This window comes from Populus euphratica, unplaced genomic scaffold (genome assembly GCF_000495115.2).
Source record: "Populus euphratica unplaced genomic scaffold, PopEup_1.0 scaffold28.1, whole genome shotgun sequence".
Taxonomy (NCBI): domain Eukaryota; kingdom Viridiplantae; phylum Streptophyta; class Magnoliopsida; order Malpighiales; family Salicaceae; genus Populus; species Populus euphratica.
The window spans coordinates 1369853-1386321 of NW_011499862.1; the positions used below are offsets into that span (position 1 = coordinate 1369853).

At 34.8% G+C, this 16469-nt stretch overlaps 3 protein-coding genes across 5 annotated transcripts; 2 read left to right on the forward strand and 1 right to left on the reverse strand.

Annotated features, from left to right (window-relative positions):
* Nucleotides 1–2173: 2173 nt before the first annotated feature.
* MTSSB (mitochondrially targeted single-stranded DNA binding protein) lies at nt 2174–5233 on the forward strand. Its single transcript, XM_011025432.1, has 6 exons — nt 2174–2369; nt 2686–2867; nt 3424–3632; nt 3737–3837; nt 4613–4672; nt 4891–5233. The coding sequence occupies exons 1-6, from the start codon at nt 2294–2296 to the stop codon at nt 4908–4910; spliced, it is 648 nt and encodes a 215-aa protein (XP_011023734.1). The 5' UTR covers nt 2174–2293; the 3' UTR covers nt 4911–5233.
* A 2637-nt stretch (nt 5234–7870) lies between these two features.
* Nucleotides 7871–8873, forward strand: LOC105125131 (wall-associated receptor kinase-like 20). Its single transcript, XM_011025433.1, has one exon. It carries the CDS (start codon nt 8067–8069, stop codon nt 8700–8702), a length of 636 nt encoding a protein of 211 aa, XP_011023735.1. The 5' UTR covers nt 7871–8066; the 3' UTR covers nt 8703–8873.
* A 3217-nt stretch (nt 8874–12090) lies between these two features.
* Nucleotides 12091–15892, reverse strand: LOC105125132 (probable protein phosphatase 2C 5). Of its 3 annotated transcripts, none has more exons than XM_011025435.1 (9): nt 15768–15892; nt 15576–15646; nt 14571–14771; nt 14069–14240; nt 13734–13951; nt 13505–13612; nt 13295–13420; nt 12976–13205; nt 12091–12697 (listed from the first exon to the last, which is right to left on the reverse strand). In XM_011025435.1, the coding sequence occupies exons 2-9, from the start codon at nt 15609–15611 to the stop codon at nt 12478–12480; spliced, it is 1311 nt and encodes a 436-aa protein (XP_011023737.1). In that variant the 5' UTR covers nt 15612–15646; nt 15768–15892; the 3' UTR covers nt 12091–12477. The 3 variants fall into 3 exon arrangements, with proteins under 3 accessions (XP_011023737.1, XP_011023736.1, XP_011023738.1); XM_011025434.1 differs by having other exon boundaries at nt 14069–14243; XM_011025436.1 differs by lacking the exon at nt 15768–15892 and having other exon boundaries at nt 14069–14243; nt 14571–14834.
* Between the last annotated feature and the right edge of the window lie 577 nt (nt 15893–16469).

Genomic DNA, 16469 nt, shown 5'->3' on the forward strand with positions numbered 1-16469 from the left:
CCGGCCGCCCCCGCCCCCGCCCCCGCCCCCCGCTTCAAATATTACTTAAATTAGTATTCTGTAGTCATTATTCATTCTAACCATGCTAGAAAATAAACAGAAGATACCCGATAAACCAGTTTAGATTAGAAAAGGAAAATATCAAGTTTAATTGCATAGCAGGTCTTATTGTCTTTTCACATCAAATTTTCTGATTCTTTCATCTCAACTCTGTATAACCTGTAGTGAAACTAGCTGTCTATTTACATCACATAGAAAAGACATTAGAAATAGATAAGATGCAACTGGGATGGAGTTCATGACTTGCACAGGCCACCTAAAGAGATGCACTATCTCAATTGGAAATGACAAGATACGCTGTATATTCACAAATCAGTCATCCCTTTGTATTCGAGATGCCTGCAAACATCACAGATCAACAGGAACGTTGAAAACCATCCACCAACACGCTTCCAGCAAAATCTTCATCCTAATTACTGAAACTTTCTCCAAGAAATGAGGCTCGGTGTATGAGGAATGTAGTTGAAACGTTCTTCATCAATTTTTAGGAGATGCATTTCTTCTATTTCCAAATTTAGGAAGTCATCACTTTTGTGCAAACAGCAGTCGCGCAGCAGATGATATCGAACTCCTCCGTTAGCATGTTAAACCTTAAAATCGAGTTATGACAAGGGTGATCAACAAATCCTCTGCTTTTTGGTTGACAGTTCTGAAAAGCAGGTTTGGACACCAATGATGAACTATTGAGTGAAGTTTCCCATCAACAGCAGCAGTGGAGAAAATATGGCAATAAAAAAAACTTGCAGGTTGTCTCCGACATCATCAGACTGAACATCATGTACCAGTATGTTAAATAATTATTTTAATTTAAAAATTTAAGTTATTAAATAAAATTTTAAAATATAATTTATATTATTTTTTAATATATTTTTTCAAGTAAAAGTTTTTTAACTTAAAACTTGCATAACATATATTATTTTATGTTTAATTTTTATTATATATATAGGGATATCATATATTATTTTATACTTAATTTTTATTATATATATAGGAATGAAAAGATTTAAACGTATAATTACTTAGTTATTCTAATATTATATAAAATAATCATTTTAAATTAAAAATTTAAATTATTAGATAAAATCTTAAGAAATTATTCTCTAACACGATAACATTCATAGTCTTCAAATACAAATAGAACACTATAATCCACTTTCAAATCACGGAAGAAGAATCCACAAACAAAGGCATTTCTCGGTGGTGTTGCGAGAGTGATTCTTTCCTGGTAGAGTGGATTGCAGACAAAATACTCGACTCCTGGCTCAAGTGCTTTGAACAACACTAACCCGTTGCGAGAGCATAGAGCCGAACAATCAAGCAGTTGCAGTCAGCGTGCGGTACCTTGCTTATTTGACTTAAAGGGGGTGTACAAGGATTTAGTTAACTAGTCGCGTTAAAGTTTGACTGTTTGCGTTAATCCTAGGCCCCTCATCAATGTAAAGACAGCAAGACTCCTCTGTAAAAGTCACACGATTCAATAATTCCAGGAGCAGCTAGTTCTTCAGTTGCTGTTGGGCAAAAGATAGAGTTGAAGTTAAAGGCTCCCCATTTTTTGCACACTCGTTGACAATCAGCTGAGCATTTCAATGAGAACATCATTAGAGATGTGTTCAATATCAACCATTCTTTCTACTCCGATGAGTGATAAATGTGTCGACCAATAGATCACAAAGAAACGAATTCCTCAAGGAGCAGTACAGGACTATGGTGCCTGCCTGCATGCAAGAAAGAAGGGCAACAAAATATTAAAGAATCTGATACGTGAAATACATATTGCAAGTTTCCTTTGATAAGGGCAACACCAAGGGTTGCTTGACTGAAAACAAGAAAACAGAATATCCACGTTCAAAATCACAGTAAATCATTTCTTAATGTTACTTGACAATGGCAGAACCAATCCACAATTAGAAACAGTGAATTCAATACATGGGAAATCACAAAGATCCATCATATATTCCTCTGAACTCCAAACAATATCATGAAATGAATAGAAGGAAAAAAAGAAAAAGAAAAAGAAAAAGTGTGACGACCATAATAGTTGGGTAGAAACGGCATGTCGTCTGCTCTTGGGGACCACCTAATCCATTAAAGAAAACGGGTTAACCCGAAATTGAGTCTTCCTCTCTCTAAGGTAAAACCCTTCTTCTCCCCTTCTAAAACCTCTCCTTTCATTTTCAAAGCTTATATTTTCATTCAAACGAAAACTTCTCACTGATTCCTTTCGCTGAAATCAATGAGTTCCCTTGTTCTTAGATTTGCTAAGCTTTTAAGAGTCCCTTCTCCTGTTATCATGCCCACCTATTCGCTAGGTTTCCCACTCTCTCTTTTTATGTATAAGTTCGTGTCTCTGCGTGAGTGCGTGTATGAGCATGCTATGTATTATACTTGCTAAGGTGCAATATTTTTTGTTTATTATGCAATTGGGATTTTGGGTTTTGTGCAAAACCCACTTCAAAGAACTTTATGTGGTTGAATGTGGTGCTTTTGAAATTCTTGTTCTTAGAAGAATTTTATCAAACAGTTAAGGGAAATTAGTGAAAGTGTTTGTAAAGTGCATATTTGTGGAAATATTGAAAGGCATGTGTGTGAGTGAATTGTTTGAATTGATTTTGTGTGTCATTGTAGGGGTAGGTTTGCAAAGAAGCTTGAGGAGTTGTTACTCAACTGTGTCATTTAACAGTGACAATGAAGAGGGGAAGAATGATAAAGTGGAAGAGGAGTTTGATGATTTTCTTGGCGATAGGCGCGAGTCACGGTTCCAAGGTGTGGATCCTAGAAAAGGATGGGAGTTTCGCGGTGTGCACAGGGTACGTTTTTTTTTTAAGTGTTTAATGAGTGACTGAAGGTTGTCCTGGTTTGGTTGGATGTCTCTTGTAAATGGAATGGTTTTCTCTGTGTTTTAAGTAGCATTGGAAAAGTAGAATTTGATATTTTTGATGTGCTGTCACTGAAAACTGGACCCATGATCGCTAATCATTGCATCAAATGACAATGTTGCAACTTTGTTCGATGATGGCTGTGTTTCATATTGGAAATGCTCGTGTGGTTGGAATTCTGTGAAGTGTTGCATATGAAACATGAGGAGCATTTCAGCTTGCTTTGATGGTTTTAATGCTATCTCATCTTTTCTTTCTTTTTACTTGGATAAAAGAATTGGTTAGAGAAGAAATCATAATGATGCTTAATCTTGAAATTCGCAGCTTTTCCGTTTGGCTTGATTTATTTTGAGGTGTTTTGATATAAATATTAAATAATAAAGATCATCTTAAAATTTCAATGCGGTTAATCTTCTATGGTGTTCGTTTTTCTTTTTTATTTTCAATTAAGGAAAAGTATAATTAACTCATAGTATTGTTTTTACAGGCAATTATTTGTGGAAAAGTGGGACAAGCCCCTGTGCAGAAGATCTTGCGAAATGGGAGGACTGTAACCATCTTTACTGTTGGAACAGGGGGCATGTTTGACCAAAGAATTATAGGATCAAAAGACTTGCCGAAACCTGCTCAGTGGCATCGAATAGCTGTGCATAATGATTCACTTGGGGCTTATGCTGTTCAACAACTTGCCAAAAAGTATATATTTAATCTTTATAGAACTCCCAATTGGATAGAGAAAACAAGCTAAATTTCCTCTAAATTGTTTTTTTTTTTGTCTCACAAATGGATCTTTGGTTCAGCTCTTCAGTTTATGTTGAGGGAGACATTGAAATTAGAGTTTACAATGACAGCATTAGCGGTGAAGTTAAAAACATTCCTGAGATTTGTGTTCGTCGTGATGGTATGTCTACTTCTAATCCCCCCCCCCCACACACAGCCCACCCACACACACACACATTCTCCCACCCATTGTTGTTATCATTATTACTACAGAGTTCAAAGAGGTTTTGGTTTATTCCTTTTGGTATCATCCTGCCTCATGTAATAATAATATATGGCAGTGTTGCTTAAGTTTCAATGCTGCTTGGAAATTAGTAGACTTTTCAGCTTTAGATTGAAGATAAATGATTTCTGTTGATTGTATGAAGTTGACTCAAGACCCAAAAACATTAGACAGAAATCCCTCTATGATAGTAGTGACAAACTCAAATGATATGCTATTAAAAAGTATCTGGCACCATTGTGCGGCATTGAGCCTCATGGGGTTAAATACTGCTCTATTGTCTTTTTTCTGATCATCATGTTACATTTTGTTTTAGTTCAATACAGCTTGTTGCTATTTTGCTATGTTATCAGGATGAATTGGGAGGATAGAAAGATTATTTGGTTACCACAACTGTGGGCTTTCTGACCAAGTGGTGTCCTTTTCTTTTACAAACAAACCTTAACTTATAAAAATGATTGCATGAGGACGTGGAGATGAGTGTAAATGTCTATCAAGATCACAGCATCTGATGTAGTTGTGTGAATGGCCTTGAACTCAACCTGGTGTTGAGGTTTTGGGTTGGGGGGGGATATAGATATATTTGACTAGAAATTTTGGTTTTGGCGTATAAGTACAAGTTAGTACACTGAATAGTCCTCATTTTCAACGCCTTGCAATTTAACCTCTGCAGGAAAGATTCGCTTTATAAGGAGTGGAGAAAACATCAATAATATTTCCTTTGAGGATCTGAGTAAGTTCTCCTCTCCCTGCCACTTTCTAATGATGACATGGTCATGATATAGTATTGAGTGATTTATTTTTTACTGTTAACTGGGATATGATATTTTCATCATGGACATGCGATTAGTTTTTACTTTGTAGTCATCTTTGAGTGATAGAATTGCCTATCTAACTTTCATCAATTTTTCCTTGAGGAGATGCCATTAACACCTGCATCCTTATTTGCAGGAGAGGGATTGTTTAGCTGAAATTCACTTGATATTTCGTGTTAATCTTCCCTAAAAAGCAAGAGTAGCTGTTTCCCCTAACTTTTGTAAGAACTATGGTTCCAGGTAGGCTGAATGTGACAGGCCCAGACAAATAGCTTTTGGTTCTTATGTCTATCCTTGACTTGTTTTGTGTACCCTTTTTTCCTAAATTCTGTGTGAGTGTGTGTGGATGAGGGTGGGTGGGCGGTGGTGGTGTATACATTTTTTTTTATTGTAGAGGTTATTTGATTGATGGGATTTTATATTTGTTTTATATGAGAATCATGGTATCAATGAGATTGATATTGTACTGAATTTTACCATTCTTTATCCTTATTGATTATGTCATTTGATTGTGAATAACTCTGCTTTTTGTACTGTACATTTGTGGTGTCTAGGTGCATTTAACAGCATGTCTAGGTGCATTTATCCGTTGTCAAAGGTTGCTTGATATTAGAATTGTTGTGACGAAGTGATAGGGACCTTGTAAAATTGAAAGAAAGACAATTGGTCATCCTGAAATCGCCAGCTCAAGTCCCAAATTGATCTATCTTTGAAATATCATGTACAAACTTCCCTCAAAAACGAAGAAAAAGAAATATCATGTATACTACTCTAAGCAAATTTATATAGTCACCCTAATTTAGGAACTTTTGGAACGGTCTTATTCCTAAACTGTTTTGTTGAGCTTCTTAAATTTTGTGTATGCATCTGTTGATATCAACTGCTGGGAAAAAAAAGTTTCATTTTTAAGTTTTTTAATGATCTTTATTGTTACACCCCTATTTGACTGCTTAATAAGCTAGCTTCAGTCTTTTAGATACAGAAAGAAGGATTTCTCAAAATCATTCAGGTTGCATTAAGGTCATAAAAGCACAACTGGTACACTTCGACCCTTTGATTAGGCAAACCAACTGTTAAGATTCAAGTGCAGATTTGAAGATACTGCAAGGACAATATGTTTGTTCTTGGCAGGCCAATATGCATCATGGATTGGCATTTCAGACAATGCAATGCAATGTAGTTTGTATGCATGAAAAATCTATTAGCAATGAAATGTTTGTTGCAATTGAGTACGGCCTAAAACATATTGAAGTTTTAGAATCTATTTTGACTGCGAAGTGTGTTTTGTCAATCAAATATCTGGCATTTCAGAGAAATTGCTAAAGACTCTTCCTCAGTAACTTAAGACTTGGCGGTACCATTTCACTGCGTTATTCTACTTGATCTTGCCTGTTTGTTGTCGCTTCCTTTTTTTTCTGAGTCATTTAATACTGGAACAGTCTGCATGTCAGTACTAACTACTGCACCGGTGAATAGTGCTGTCTGAGCATGGTGTTTGACATTTCTATGTAATCGTATTTCAAAAAGTTTGTTTCCAAAGTTTTAAATAATTTTTTTGTATTTTTAAATTATTTTGATATATTAATATTAAAAATAAATTTTAAAAAATAAAAAAAATATTTTCAAGTAAAAATATTTAAAAAATAATCTCTATAACAATTAGAAACATGTAACATACAAGTTATTCATTCACCATATCTATTTGTCTAGGGCTGAATTATTTACATGCAATTAAACTTGAGGTTTTTCTTTTTTAATCTGCACTGATTTATCGTGTATTTTCTGTTAATTTGTTGACATGGTTAGAATGGATGATGACTATAAAACACTGATTTAAGTACAATACTTGACACCTCAGGGGTCTTAGTTGGGTTGGGTTCAGCTGGCCCCAGTTTTATCTCAAAATACTTTTTATTATCTAAGAGAATTAATGTTATTTCTATATTGTAACTTTATGAAGCTATTCAAAAAGTCATCAGTGATGACACGTGTCTATAATGTTTACCATAGACTCTACATTTGTTCAAAGCTCGTAGATCTACTTGCTCATTAGGAGTTTTTGTTGTACAAGGTAATCATAGCTCGACAGCTGTCCTTTTTATGTTAGATTAATGACCTAACGGTGTTATATTAAGATGACATGCTAACTTTTGTCAGTTTGTCCTTATTCAACCCAGAGAACTTTTATCATTTAATATAATCCACTCGAGGAAATGGGAGCCCCTCGAAGGGAAATGGCCTATGATAATTCTAAACAAGGAAAGTGGGATTGCCCTTTTTGTTGCATTGTCTCCTTGACGCATGCTCACCATAGAATTCATTTGAAAACCATCAAAAGGAATCCTATTACGCAACAGATGAGATTATGGAGGCAAAACCAACTTGCTGAATAACTTAGCGTGCACCCTTTTACAGTGTTTTGATCATTATATCGAAAGTTTCAGTTTTTCATTTGCTGACCTATTATGTTTGTTATTACTAGATTTATGGTATAATGCTGACTTCATGGCCCCCGTTACTGCATTTTAATACCGATTAGCAATACTCTGCAGTGAGGTTCTAGCACTTCTTGACATGTGAACACCTGTCCTTATAGTCATTAATATTTGTTGTATCATCGAATCATGATTGCTCTCTTTGCCAAACTTCTCATTTATCGAAACTGCGAGTCACATGTTGATTAATCCTCAGTTTTCTGGTCAGTTAGGCTAATCCTTAACTGCATTATACTACCGATCAGCAATACCCTGCAGTGAAGTTCTAGCCCTTCTTGACATGTGAGCACATGTCCTTTAGTCATTAATTATTGTTGTGTCGTCGAATCATATGATTGCTCTTTTTGCCAAACTTCTCATTTATCGAAACTACGAGTCACATTGTTGATTAATCCTCAGTTTTCTGGTCAGTTAGGCTAATCTGATAGCTCAATGATTGAGTGACCTGACGAATCAGTTGGGGTTTATATATTTGTCTCAGATTCTATCGGTCGGCACATTGTAACTTCAACTAATCAGCTTCAAAGTTCATGGAGGTCATAAAAACTTCATGACTATTTAATTGCATTTATTTGGCAAGGTAGCAGAGAATCTGCCATGTGTGCAGGCCCCAGATTGCATGATATTGCACTAAGGGAAACCGCACTTCTATCAGAATTCATTTTTGTTTATGTTTTCCGTATCTTAGAGCATGATTTAATTAATTTAGCCGTAGTTAATTGGCTTCATGGCTCACCAAGGAGTTACTTCGGCGTGGATTTGTCTATTTAAGGCATCTAGCTGTTAGGCTCCTTGCTTCACTTGGTCTTTTCCTCTTATGTTTCTGAACTCGAGAGTCAAGATGATGTTTCTTGTAGCCTTTTTGCTTACTTTACAATCTCATGTGCCAGCCCTTGATGCTTGCCCTAAATGTGGCAACATGCTAGTCCCTTACCCACTTAGCACAAGTGATAATTGTGGAAACCCTATGTACAGAATCTATTGCAACAATGGTGCTCTAGAGTTCCTGTCAGCTCAAGGACTATACTACAGGATTCTCAGTATCAATCCTAGTGCTTATAAACTTGTCATACGCCCTCCCCTAATAGGGAAAGACACATGCTATTCCTCTGATCTTGCCGTAGGAGGATTAGGGCTTGACGAGAACTTGCCATTCAACATATCCGTTCGCAACACTGTTATGTTATTCAACTGTTCTGATAACATTCTTCTGTCACCATTGAATTGTTCGTCGACCAGCTATTGTAGGCAGTACGAGGAGATAGAAGAGGGGAGTGGGTGCAAAGGAACTCTTTGCTGCCACTACTTGAAAGACGCATCAATGACTTCGCATAGGATTAGGATTAGAGTTGGAGGGTGCACAGCTTATACTTCTGTTGTGGACATCAAACCTGTGGATCCCGTTGATAAATGGAACTATGGAATTGAGCTGCAATGGATGCCTCCAAACTAGGAGGCAGCACGTGACTACTTGTGGTGCAAGCTTCTGAACTATATGATATATAGTCTATGTTATTGCTTGTTATGCCTACTTTAATTACAGCCCATGTCCTCATCTGCTGTTCCTTCTGTTACTCGCACGTGTGTGCTTGTTCCTTCTATATTTTGCTAATAATGAATCAATCTGTGCTCCTTTTCCTGTTTTTACTACTGAGAAGCTCCTTTAATTAATTCTATTTAAAAAATAATAATGAAAAATTAATGATTTAAAAAAGCTTCAGATTTATCATTGTTCCACCGACAAATAATCTCATATCCTAGACTTTTATTAAATGAAAAACAAATGAAAAAAAATACTATGGATGTAAATTATAAAAGGATCTAATATTTATATCGAAGTTTTATTCTAATATTATAATTATAAAAAAAAATGTTTTTTTTATACGGGTAATATATGTCTTTGTTGAGTCATAGTATTATGAAGAAATTTCGAGTATTTTATAGAGAGAAAAAAAGGAGAGAATAGTTGGCTTTTTTACTATCAAATCAAGTGAAAATAAATTTCATAATCACTATCAACATTCCATGAAAATATCCATCATAATTAAGAACTAATAAATAAATAGACTAATGATGAGTTCATAGAAATAGAAAGACTCACCATCTCTTGTAAGAAAATTATTTATTGAAATGAGAATATATATATATATATTAAAATAACAGGAAATTTCAATGGATAAAAAAAAACCTAATATGTCAAAAAAAAAATATAAGTACTGACAGAAGTGTCACGAGGTAATTTTTCACTCCATGAATAAAGCAACAACCTAACCCTTCTTTAAAATCAGCCTTCCCTTGTCAATATCACTTGTGTTTTCCTAGTAACTAAATGTTTCCCTCACCCGAAAGGTTTTCCCCACCTTTTCAAGTTAGAAGACAAGAGGAATACATAAGCAGATTGCACAACACAAAGCCAAGCACATCGAAAATACAAGAAAAACTTTTAACCTTTATTTATCTTATCAATAAAGGATTACACAACAAGAGTGTGTGCTATGTACAGAAATCGCATGCTACATAACCAAACTTATACACGTTATTTTCTCCCTATGTATCCTCTACACAACCAAGAGTTGCAATAATTATTTATAGCCAGGTATATTAGCTACAAGGCACACCCATTAACTTTATTTTTTAGAACATAGTGGAACACTTTTTTCTGCATGATCTTAATGACCTATTTTTTAGCAAGTGATAGGACAGTTACTCTCTCATGATCCCATGATCTCAATAACTTGAAGAGCGCCCTAGTTATGCTCCCACATTCTGCCCTCGTGATATTGCCACTTCATCCATGTTCTCTAGTTATCTACCTGGCAACCCCAACTGCTAATTCTTGTTACATCAGCTATTGAGTCACTTGTATCCCTTGGACAATCCTTCGTCCAAGTTTCAGCTCGTGCCAAGTCGAACCTATGATTTGCACTAGCCATTACATTGCACAACACAATGTAAAATCTGCATGCAGGCTGTTAATGTTTGCACTGTTGAATTATGCGATAGCCCCAATTCTCGTTAGCCTATCCCCTTGACGAGTTTCTTTACTTGGCTTGGACAGTCTATCATCCAGTCCATATTCGTTAACAATCTTCGCTGTCAATTTTCTCTTAAAGAATTAAAAGCTGCACAAATCTGTGCTACTGATTTTTCTCACTAGTGGCATGATTGACGACACCTTTAGGCACTATTTTGGACAGCCTCCCAAAGTGTACATCTCATGCCCATTTGACATTGTTACAAGAAACTTTTTTATCCTTTTGATATTAAATTAATCATTTTCTTAACAAAAAAAAAACAATTACTCTAATATATTGTAATTCCTCAAAAACAAATATTGATTTTCTCATGAAAAAATAAAGGTCTTAGTATCTGTATGCTCATTTTACATTTCGACAACAATTTTTTTTCTTTTATGAATAATAGAATTAGCAAGCATTGGATAGCTGTAATTAAAAGCTTTAACCTTTGGCTTTACAAAATTTGTGCAGCAAAAATCAATATAAAACTAATTTATTTTTGTAATCTTTTGCTAACCAAGGACAAATACCCCAGCACCTTTGGTAGGCGTGTCCCTAACCTTTGAACTTAAGGTCCATCACCCTTTACAAGTGTGTATTAGAAGTGTTGAATCCTAGACCTCATGAATATAGAATTTAAAAATATTTTATAGATACTTAACAACTTAATTATTTCATTTCTTTTCTTTCAAGTTATGATATTAATAGTTCTCTATACCATCTTAATCATATTATTCAGATGTCTCATTTTCTCATCTATTAAATTATATACTCATTGAAAAAAATATTGTTTGTTTATATAAAATTGGTTAAATTGGGTATTTTTTAAAATAGAAACATAAAACATGCTTGATAAAAAAAATTAAAAAAACAAAATTATTGTGATTCCAAGTCACATGTGGTTTAATAACTAGGATTAAATATGAATATGTTTTGAGGGTTGAGAGATGAATGACATGAAGCTTCTTTATATTTGATTATTAGATGAAGCATTGAGTGGCATGGGGTAAAAAGCTAGGTTTTCAAAGGCAATCTTGTGAAATGGTTGGAATTTTTTATTGTTTTTTGGGAATAGATTAGGTTATAGTATAGGTCATGGAATCTTTAAAACCTAATCTCCCATACTTCTTGAACCATTTTATTTTAACCCCCACAATTAAAAATATTTTTAGATATTTTTTATGAAGAATTAAATTATATTTGTGATTTAATTTTCATTGTTTCATGGAGGTAGAAATCATCACAAAAGACCTAGGCTTGCGTGAGGAGCTCAATCCAAGGGAACTATAGGCCTTTTGATGGGTGCCAGAAAAAGAACCATTCAAGCCAGAGAATTAAGTCCATGGATCTTTGAAAGATAAATCTACTGAGTTTAAGTTTACTTTTTTGCCGATCATTCCCACACAGATTCATGGAAACAACCTTGTTCAATGCCTCTTCTGGAACCACACAACAGACCCTGAAAATTCTTTGCCTCACGCTCTACAGTTGCAAATACACTTGGAAAGATTTGCATTGGTTATCTGGTGCAGTTTAAAAAAAATTAATTCAAGAAAAGCTACAAGTTATAGATTTTTCTTGACCAATATCTCAAATAAAAAATTTCAGTCTGTGATGCAAACACTTTAGAGCAAAACATGTAGAGCCACATTTCCGGTTATTTTGATCTTTTTTCAAAGGAAATAGAAGTACCATAACCATATATCCATATCAGTGGAAGCTGCTCCCAGGAGAAAATAGAAAAAGTTGTTTATCATCCCTTAAAACCAAACAATTTGACAAAAACATTGAAACTCCTAACTGTAAACAACATTGAACCTCATACATAGAAACGATCTTGTATATAGCTTGTTGTTCTGTTACATTGTATCAGAAGTAAATAATGCACGAGGGAGTAAATTTCGAAGTGGATGCGAAGAAGATGCTGCAACAGAACATTTAACTATGCAACCTTCATTTTTACTTACAAATTAGCAATCAAACTATCACAAACATATCTATTAGACAGCATCTCTGTCTTCGGTCAGTCAGTAAAAGCCGAGCACAAACAAGAAATCAATACAAACAATTGAAAGACAAAAACACCTACTCCCTGTATTTCTACCTCATTTCTTACACATCTATTCCAATCAGTACTGGAAAATAAAACCAAGCATGCTCATACTGCCAGCAAAAATATGTCAAATATTTACTCTGTTTCCAGATAAATTGCTATGTCATCACAGTGGGTCTGCTCGACCTTTTGCCTTCCATGGCATCTTTCTTTTTCTGACAGTTACTGCAGAGGAAGGGGCCTTCCCGTGGCTTTGATCCAGGTGAGAAGAATGAGCCCGAGTTTACTGATAAACTGTCACCAGGGGTTTGATCCACTTGGCAAACAGCACATCTGCATAGCCCAGAATTTGCGTTCGCAGGGAAATACTTACTTAATCTGCATTTTCATTAAAAAAAAATAACAACAAATTAAAACTACATTTCAAGAGGCAGAGCTTCTAAACTCCTTATTCCCTCTTTCACTTATTAGTTCATTATATAAGCGAAAAAAAAAAGGAAAAAAAAGAAAGAAAATCAGTTATCATGATCACTGAATAAGAAGATAGGTAAGCAGAAGACCATTACGGGTAGAGTTTGCCTCTGATATCATACTCAATGGTTTTGCATATACTATTTGTGAAAAATAATAAAAAATGAATTTTACAATCAGCATACCGTTCTGCAAGAATAGCAGAACCCTCTTCAAACAGTTCCTCAACCACACCAACAGCAGAAAGCTTTTTCGTTGATTTGCTCACAGAACTCAGCGCTTTCTTTCCAAAAAGCGAACTGAACATATTATGCTTCTTCCTCGGTATTGCAGGCAAGACAGGAATGTCGGATGGGATGATATCAACAACAAGGCATGTTGTATCATCCTTCAGCCCCCTTGACCTCAACGCCTCCTAAAGAGAAACAACAAACAAGTATTAGCAATAAAGCAATAGAAGCACTGTTGCATGCATGCAAGAAGCAAGTGTATGCTAGATGTCACCTTAACAACCAACTTTGCAGCAATCTCTGCAGGCAAACCCCTACATGACTTGGCAGCCATATCAGAAGATAAAGCATCCCAGATACCATCGGAAGCAATAACAAGTCTTCCTCCAGCATTTGAAAGCTAAATAACCAGAAAATAAATTCCTGAGCTTCAAAATTAATTAAAAAAAGCAGAAAACAAATCAAAATTAGAAAATAGACTCACTTTCACTTGCTTGACATGAGGTATTGGAACAATGAACTCTCCAACATCCGTGTCACCTATTGATCTAGAAAGACATAATCCACCAGGCCAACAACGCAAGGGACCAACCTACAAACCATTGAGAGATTGGACAAATAAGATTAAAGAAAAAAAAACGTGAGGGAAGGAGAGGAGCATAAAATACACATCTGAACAAGTCCTAGGTGACATATAAAAAAGAGCACTATACCTCGTTGCCTCCAAAAACATTTAGCCTTCCTACTTCACCCCCACTTGCAGTTACTCTTTCTCTCTCTTCAACATTTTCTTCCAGCCTGTGATCAACTGTCAAAAGAGAAACCACACCCCCCTGGCTGTCCAATATGCATCGTGAATCCCCCACGGAAGCAACAGTCACAGTCCACTCATCAATTACAACAAATGTCACAGTTGTCCCAGAAGTCTCCCCTGTCATTTGTATCAAACTGAAAGATTAGTCTGTGCCCACAGAAATGCACAGAGAAAATAAATACAAGATGCAACAAAGAAAAATAAAACTACAACCGAAGGGATACAGATCCATACCTTTCTGCTGGAATTCTATGTCAGTTTTCACAAATCCAGCAACTAGTGCTTGAGGAAGTGCTTGAAGCCACTCTTCTCTAGTGATATCTTGAGGAATTGCACTCAAGACGTTATCCAATAACTTCTCCTTCACAAAGATGGCGGCTGATACCCCATTATGTCCGTCAAAGATCTGCTAATAAAATGGATACTAAGAATTCCTATGGATCATCAACAAAACCAAATTTATGAATTTCTGTGGGTTTCAAAGTTGCTCCTAATTTACATAGGGTCAACTAAATCACGGAGTAAGGTAGAAAAACAAAAAGGGAAAAAATTAAAGATTCAAATCAATAGTCTCCCACTATTTGGGACAGAAGGAGAAAAGAGGGTGATTCACTTTTCTTGTTAGAATTGTAAATTATTTGATCCTTTCCTTCTCTTCTACTTGATTCTCTCAGAACATGCAGAATCATCTCTTGGATGAGGAGGTAAATAACATGTAAGAAAAAAAAGGGAGTACCGCAAACACAGAGAATGATGTCGACAGATCCCCAGGAACCCTCTGGCAGTCAGGTTTTATGAGAAAGTAATCCTCGCCTTTCTTTGCTAAAGCAGCTTGTCCATACTTCACAAAAGGTTTCTCAATCTTCTCATTCCTAAGCTCACGCCCAATCAATGTCGCAAGTGGAACAAGAGGAGGTCTCATCCTCGATATATTGTCCTGGCTCATGACAATTTATGTGTCAACACTTTCCACAACCCCAGTGCCAAAACCCTATTCAATCTTCATTAAGCAAATTAAAGATGCACATGTGACTGAATCATTAAACCCTTACATGACAATTTAGTTCAATAAACACTAAAATCAACTATAAAGGACCAGCTTTTCCAGGATCTTTGAACCGTGAAAAGAAAAACAAAAACTTTCGAGAAAAATGCCATCTACTTCACACTATCACACAGGCATCTGAACTAAATTCTAAATTCTCTAAATCAATTCAGTACAAAATAATGCACCTACAAGACAACTAAAATAGCTCATCCAAGCCTCAGTCTTTATTTTACAAGAGATAAAAAAAAGAACTCATGCCAAAACCTCATTTCCATAATTCCAAACAAGCAAGATTCTAGTTCACAATTTATCAACCACCCCAATTCTCCACTATATTATCTAGTTTTTTCCTCAAAAACCCAGATATAAAAAAATCCAATAACTAAACCCAGAATGTGCAAATCTCAAAAAATGGGTCTACATTATCTTCCATCAAAACAAACCCACTAAACTTCTTCTACAAAGTCTCATCAAACTATTCAGTATTACTCAAATCTCAAGAAATGAGTCTTCCTTGTTTTCCATCAAGAACCAAACTTGAGTCCCAAAATACAAAAAAAAAAAAAAAAAACATAAAGGGTCACCCACTTGAGCTAAAAAACACAACTTTAATTACACAAACACAAAATGTACATAAGAAAAATGAAAAACAAGAACATTAAAAAACAAACCTAGAAAAGAAAGAACACTCACAGTTGAAACATGAAGAGGTCTCAACAGATCCAGCATTGACAAGATTTGATCTATTAATTACCTCTCCATTTCTGAAACAAAAACACAAGGTTTTTCGTTAAAAACTATGACAAAGATTCAATTTTTATTCTTGAAAGAACCAAGAAGAAGATAGAATTATTTGGTGAAGGAAAAAAAAAAAAAGAACCTTACAAGTTTGTGTGCTATGATTGGAAGAGAAATCTAGAGAGATAAAGAGGAGAGCGAGAGAGGGAGAGAGAGATGCTAGAGAGAGAGCGCGGGGTTTGTGTGTTTGCCAGTGAGTGTTGAGGTGATTTTTTTCAAGCAAAGTGTCTCTCTTTTTAATAATGATGACAATTTTCATGTCCTAATCATTCGATGTAATTTAGGTTATAAAAAAAAAACCCTTTCCAATTAGGTTTTTTTCCTAGCTTTTTTTCAAAGATAGGTTTTTTATTGTCAATTGAATTTAATATATTTTGATGGCTAAAACTAGATTAAAAAATGTTAAAATAGATGGAGAAATTAATCTTGCTTGTTGAATTATTATTATTATTATTATTATTTAACCTTGGTTGTTGAATTTGAAAGAAAGGCTACGAGTTTCTGCAGATGGAGAAATTGACAGTGTTCTCCTTGTAATAAAAGAATTATAATGGCAATGCGTTGTAAAAGAATTTTAAAAATATTAAAAATATTTTTTTAAAAATTAATATATTTTTAATTTCTTCAAATTATTTTGATATACTGATTTTAAAAATAATTTTTAAAAAATTAAAAATGTTATGAATATATTTTTTTAAATAAAAATATTTTAAAAAATAACCATAATCATACTTTTAAATATATTTTTAAACCTAAATTTTTTTTTTACTTTAAAGGCGCGGATAAAAT